The following is a 7,050-nucleotide window of genomic DNA, read 5'->3' on the forward strand; positions in this document are numbered from 1 at the left end:
GCACCACCACAAGGGTTAATTTTATACATGCCAGGAGTTGTACTTTAAATAGACCAGTGAAAGCATTTTGTTATATCGCTTCGATAAGTCACAAAATATACCTGTTGATCCTTGCAGCTTCCTTTGCTGCACTGAATCTCAGTCCCTGCCCAGAACAGCTCTGGCATCTACAAAATAACTCCCCTCTGTGCTATAAAAAATATGAGGAGAGGCAGAGATGTTCTGTAAACCCAACAGATTCCTGTCCATCGATGACAATGCCGAGCCTCCTGTAGATCCTGCCTGAAATCTTTTGAGCTGATAACTTTTTTTGCTGTTTGCCACTTCTGGCTGTTATCGGCATTGTTCCCATCTTTCACTATGGATTTCAGAACACCTTCCCCTATGTTATGGAGATGAGGAAAGGGGGGTGTTCTGTTGTCTTAACACACTTCCTGTACTTGTATGAACATGCTGCTCCTCCATATAGTATTGAGAGTGAGCGTTATCACCCTTGGACAGAAAGTGTGTCACTGGCAGGATCGCCAGGTGAAAATAAAGGTCTCTTCCATGTCATCCATCATCCTAGGTAACCAAATAATGCTGGTAAATCAGAACTGTAACCAGCTGAGTTAAAATATAAATCTAAGAGTAAAATATATTTCCATCGGTGGCTAGTGCTAGTAGTGTGCAAGAGAAAGTATGGCATGAAAGGAGAAAAGGTGGAGAAGTATGTGAAGGAAAGGGTGTAGTAAAGAGGAAGGGGGTGAAAGAGTTGAAGGGGCTCCTGGGGGGTGGGGGTGCAGCTTCTGAAGAGCTAGTAATGAACTAGTTGAATCATAAAGGATGAAAATAGTATGCACTGGGTTGCTATGTAAGGGCAATTTAGCATGGGTGTTGGCCAAGATGGCCGTCCATTTTTCATTCTGGTGAGCCAATTTTTAACTGCTTGAAAGCTTAAAGTGGGGGTCTTCCAGGCTTCGGTGATTTGGTAACGGTGAAAATATGAAGGACATGTGTCCATTCAGTACAAAATAGAGTAGGGATGGGTTTGTTGAGTAGGGCGTCATGTGACTTAATATGGAGGTTAGTAAGAAGTAATGTGAGTGTATGTGACCCCACTATGGGGTCTGGAAATTACATTTGGTAAGGATTAATGGTAATAATTGAGTTTTAGGTAGAGTATTTAGGAAATGAAATGCTGTTAATGTTCCGTTTAAATTTATTGGAATCATGTATTTACATAATTGGACACCTAAATGTACATGTAAGAGGATGTAATAACCTTTCTTTGTTTTAATGAATAATAATAAAATAATTAAATGGAAAAAAAAAAAAGAAGTAATGTGAGATTATAAACCTGTCCTTCACACTTCCCTTCCAGCTGTAACCATTTATCCCATTCCTATTCTTACCTTACACTTCTGCTCCCAAAAAGATTTGGGCACCAGCTCGTAGGGCAGATGGGTTTTCACCAGCCGGGGAGACGGAGTATTGTTCAGGATATCCACACCTGGAAAAAAAAAAAGAGTGAAATGGTCAACCCCAAGTCCGTCGTTTCATCAACCAGACGTTGCGAAAGGTAAACCAAACTCACCGGAAGGAACGGGAGGTGGAGAGCAGATCTCCAGAAACGGAGAACGTACATGGGTGGGAGCGCGCTTGTTCTTCTCTAACTCGCCATCGTTCATTATGGAGTCCACGATCTCTTGCATCCATGTGGTGCCTGGAGAGACCTCAGAGGGAAAGAATAGTTTATAAGGGAAATATCCAAAACAGGGAAGGTTTAGAATTTCTGTTGCCCATTTCATGGTGTCTTGGTCCCAGTTTTAGAGACTTCTAATCATTACTTGCAGGGGCAGATTTAATCTCTCTGCTGCCTCAATGCCAGGTTCCTCAATGCGCCCCCCTGTATGCAGACTGCATACAAGTGATCCCGGCGACATCGCCAAGATCACTTGTACAAAACAAGCAGCGGCTTCCCCGGTGTACATTTAGCCCTGCTTACCCAAAGTAGGGCTAAATGTAGAAAACAACTACCCGCCCAGCACCCGGAACTGCATGTCCTGGGTGTTGGGAGATAGGAATTCCACACCCCTGCTGCCCCTCTACCCCCTGATGCCCCGTGGCCAGGCCTCGGTTGGCCTTGTGGGAAATCCGGCCCTGATTACTTGTATAAGGATGGGCGGAACCCTTTCTTCTTAGACAGGACAGACTGTAGGGGGTTGTCTTGCCTGTGAAGAAGACACCTTATTTTGGCCTTCACACACCCAAGTACATGTTTGTTGACCATTTCCATAATAGCAAATAAGATTAAACTGATATCAGCTAATGTTGTTGGCTTTATATGTCTAGTTGGTTCATTTATGTGCACTATGTGGTTTCTGTGCAACTACTTTGATTTGGTTGATGGCTGTTTTTCAGATTTTTACCCTCAAGAAACACTTTCACACCAAAGGACATCCTGCAACCTAGTTTTCCTTTAACCCGATAAGCTGATAAAAGGTCAGCTGGTTGGGTTGCAACTGTTATCCATAATTGTTGTTATACTAAATTCATCAAGTGTCATCCTGAACCTCTCAAGGGTTAAAGGACAAGAATGTGAGATTCTCAGCCTGTGGCTTTCCAGCTATACATTGCGATAGAGAGCTCCATGTTTGGGAAGTCTGCTTTAAATGACCTTTCCTGGATACCTTTCATAGAACAACCTGGCATTGCTCCTAGAGCTCTGTGTTCTCCAGGAGCGGCGATAAAATGATGAACCATGATAACCGTGCAATGAACATCAACCAGGATTGTTCATGCAGTCCAGAAAAACAGCTTTCTTTCTATGGTCACATGACAGATTGCAATGTGCGCCCCTGGGGTATGGGGCCGTTTTATCCTTTGCTTGACCCAGACCAACATCGTGTGGATCAGTAACCGGATCCTGGACTAATTATTGAGCCGGGGAGACGGAGTATTGTTCAGGATATCCACACCTGGAAAAAAAAAAAGAGTGAAATGGTCAACCCCAAGTCCGTCGTTTCATCAACCAGACGTTGCGAAAGGTAAACCAAACTCACCGGAAGGAACGGAAGGTGGAGAGCAGATCTCCAGAAACGGAGAACGTACATGGGTGGGAGCGCGCTTGTTCTTCTCTAACTCGCCATCGTTCATTATGGAGTCCACGATCTCTTGCATCCATGTGGTGCCTGGAGAGACCTCAGAGGGAAAGAATAGTTTATAAGGGAAATATCCAAAACAGGGAAGGTTTAGAATTTCTGTTGCCCATTTCATGGTGTCTTGGTCCCAGTTTTAGAGACTTCTAATCATTACTTGCAGGGGCAGATTTAATCTCTCTGCTGCCTCAATGCCAGGTTCCTCAATGCGCCCCCCTGTATGCAGACTGCATACAAGTGATCCCGGCGACATCGCCAAGATCACTTGTACAAAACAAGCAGCGGCTTCCCCGGTGTACATTTAGCCCTGCTTACCCAAAGTAGGGCTAAATGTAGAAAACAACTACCCGCCCAGCACCCGGAACTGCATGTCCTGGGTGTTGGGAGATAGGAATTCCACACCCCTGCTGCCCCTCTACCCCCTGATGCCCCGTGGCCAGGCCTCGGTTGGCCTTGTGGGAAATCCGGCCCTGATTACTTGTATAAGGATGGGCGGAACCCTTTCTTCTTAGACAGGACAGACTGTAGGGGGTTGTCTTGCCTGTGAAGAAGACACCTTATTTTGGCCTTCACACACCCAAGTACATGTTTGTTGACCATTTCCATAATAGCAAATAAGATTAAACTGATATCAGCTAATGTTGTTGGCTTTATATGTCTAGTTGGTTCATTTATGTGCACTATGTGGTTTCTGTGCAACTACTTTGATTTGGTTGATGGCTGTTTTTCAGATTTTTACCCTCAAGAAACACTTTCACACCAAAGGACATCCTGCAACCTAGTTTTCCTTTAACCCGATAAGCTGATAAAAGGTCAGCTGGTTGGGTTGCAACTGTTATCCATAATTGTTGTTATACTAAATTCATCAAGTGTCATCCTGAACCTCTCAAGGGTTAAAGGACAAGAATGTGAGATTCTCAGCCTGTGGCTTTCCAGCTATACATTGCGATAGAGAGCTCCATGTTTGGGAAGTCTGCTTTAAATGACCTTTCCTGGATACCTTTCATAGAACAACCTGGCATTGCTCCTAGAGCTCTGTGTTCTCCAGGAGCGGCGATAAAATGATGAACCATGATAACCGTGCAATGAACATCAACCAGGATTGTTCATGCAGTCCAGAAAAACAGCTTTCTTTCTATGGTCACATGACAGATTGCAATGTGCGCCCCTGGGGTATGGGGCCGTTTTATCCTTTGCTTGACCCAGACCAACATCGTGTGGATCAGTAACCGGATCCTGGACTAATTATTGCTTCTAATCCACTCTTTTGCTCTAACTGCAATTTACTTCCAGCATATTACATAGCCCAACGTTCACTGCCCTACCTACTACATTTGCCCTCAGCTCACACTGCATGTCCTGATTGCTTTTTGCACTTGAGTTGAAACTATTTTGTTTGTCATGACCTTGGCCTGCTTCCCGTGTGTGACATGAACTTATGTTGCCTGCCATAACCTTGTCCAATGTCCTGCACGTGAGTTGAACCTACATACTGTAGCATGTCCTAATCTTGATCTGCTTCCTGCATTTGACTTAAGCCTACATTATCTGCTCTGACCTTGGCCTACTTCTTGAATTTGACTCCCCTGACCATGGTTTTCTACCTTTATTTGACTTAAGCTATATTATCTACTCTGACCTACCTAGGCCTGCTTCTTGCAGTTGACTTCCCTGACCATGGTTTACTCCCTTTACTTGACATAAGCCTACATTATTTCCTCTGACCTTGGCCTGCTTTTTGCACTTGACTTCCCTGAACATGGTGTTCTTCCTTTACTTGACTTAAGCTATATTATCTACTCTGACCTACCTTGGCCTGCTTCTTGCAGTTGGCTTTCCTGATCATGGTTTTCTCCCTTTACTTGACTTAAGCCTACATTATCTACTCTGACCTTTGCCTGCTTCTTGCAGTTGACTTCCCTGACCACAGCTTGCCTCCTGCACTGGGCTTAAGCCAACATTGGATTCCCCAATCTCGTCCTACTCCGTGAACTTAAACTTGACTTGAGCCTTTGTTGCCTTCCTTGACCCTGGTCTACATCTTGCATCTTCCTTGAGCCTACATTGCTGGTCTTGACCTTGGCCTGCTGCCTGCACTTGGCTTGAGTTTCAGATAACCACGTTATAGAACTTTGATCACAAAATTCTTCTCTTGAACAAGCCAAGTCCTTCAATGCATTTTGTTTGAAACAAAGTTTTCATTTAGGAACAAGTAGGGTGACCACAAGAGGTTACAGTGGTTCAACAATTATAGGCCCAAGCCTCTCTTACCTGCTTTGGGATAAGTTGCTACAAGCAGATCGTCTGGCCTGGCTTGGAAATTTTCCACACCTTCCCATTGTTCCGCGATGGGTTTCATTAGCGGCACCCCATTCACTGAGCACAGCTGGAACCTGTAGAAGACGCCTTCCGGGATTTTGTTGAGGATGGTGGCATAATCTTCCCGAGACAACTGTGCCAAGAACATCGGAACTATGAGATGCCGTCACATGTTGTCACCTTCATTCATTCGAGCCACATTCACAGACATTCACCAAGATCTCACATTCGGCAGCCCAGAATGCATTATAACAATTGCTGTCTTCAAACAAAGAACCAATCATTTATATAACATGGAAGACCTGCCCCGCCCCCTCCATTGTCTGCAAAAAGGAATAATAGCCTAAAATCCAAAGGCAATCCAATCGACCCCCCCAAACACACCCTCCTGACACCCCCCCCCAGAAACCCCCTCCGGTCACCCCCCTATCTATAATCTGTGTTGTCACCCTGCTCCAGTGTTGATGTTTCTGCACTTGGAAGGAATCTCTGAGATTCAGACATAAGGAGAGTTGGCAGTGCATCTGTGTACTCAGGAACTGGGGAGTGATGACTTCTGCAGCATTGTCTGGCCGGACTCCAGCCACATAGTCTGATTGTTACTGGTCTGCTGAGCTGCTCTATGACTGCAAAATGCCTTTCACACTGCACCTTATAACTGCTCTCCCAGCACTGCCACACTGCACCTCGTAACTGCCCTCCCAGCACTGTCACACTGCACCTTATAACTGCCCTCCCAGCACGGTCACACTGCACCTTATAACTGCCCTCCCAGCACGGTCACACTTCCCCTTATAACTGCCCTCCCAGCACGGTCACACTTCCCCTTATAACTGCCCTCCCAGCACTGCCACACTGCACCTTACAACTGCCCTACCAGCACAGTCACACTGCACCTTATAACTGCCCTCCCAGCACGGTCACACTGCACCTTATAGCTGCCCTCCCAGCACTGTCACACTGCACCTTACAACTGCCCTCCCAGCACTGTCACACTGCACCTTATAACTGCCCTCCCAGCCCTATCACACTGCACCTTACAACTGTCTTGCCAGCACGGTCACACTGCACCTTATAACTGCCCTCCCAACACGGTCACACTGCACCTTATAACTGCCCTCCCAGCACTGTCACACTGCACCTTACAACTGCCCTCCCAGCACGGTCACACTGCACCTTATTACTGCCCTCCCAGCACGGTCACACTGCACCTTACAACTGCCCTCCCAGCACAGTCACACTGCACCTTATTACTGCCCTCCCAGCACGGTCACACTGCACCTTATAACTGCCCTCCCAGCACAGTCACACTGCACCTTATAACTGCCCTCCCAGCACAGTCACACTGCACCTTATAACTGCCCTCCCAGCACTGTCACACTGCACCTTATAACTGCCCTCCCAGCACTGTCACACTGCACCTTATAACTGCCCTCCCAGCACTGTCACACTGCACCTTATAACTGCCCTCCCAGCACTGTCACACTGCACCTTATAACTGCCCTCCCAGCACTGTCACACTGCACCTTATAACTGCCCTCCCAGCACTGTCACACTGCACCTTATAACTGCCCTCCCAGCACTGTCACAC

At 46.3% G+C, this 7,050-nt stretch overlaps 1 protein-coding gene across 1 annotated transcript in view; it reads right to left on the reverse strand.

Annotated features, from left to right (window-relative positions):
• The window catches only part of LOC108789180 (sulfotransferase family cytosolic 1B member 1-like), a 12,362-nt gene extending 6,784 nt beyond the window's left edge, over positions 1–5,578 (reverse strand). The window contains exons 1-3 of the mRNA XM_018559127.1: positions 5,412–5,578; positions 3,063–3,173; positions 1,395–1,504 (exon numbers count right to left, since the gene is read on the reverse strand). Coding sequence (XP_018414629.1) covers positions 1,395–1,504; positions 3,063–3,173; positions 5,412–5,499 — 309 coding nt within the window. The 5' untranslated portion in view covers positions 5,500–5,578. The remainder of the gene's footprint in view (positions 1–1,394; positions 1,505–3,062; positions 3,174–5,411) is intronic.
• Between the last annotated feature and the right edge of the window lie 1,472 nt (positions 5,579–7,050).

The sequence above is a fragment of the Nanorana parkeri genome, unplaced genomic scaffold, assembly GCF_000935625.1.
Source record: "Nanorana parkeri isolate BGI_ZX_2015 unplaced genomic scaffold, ASM93562v1 scaffold379, whole genome shotgun sequence".
In the NCBI taxonomy this organism is placed as follows: domain Eukaryota; kingdom Metazoa; phylum Chordata; class Amphibia; order Anura; family Dicroglossidae; genus Nanorana; species Nanorana parkeri.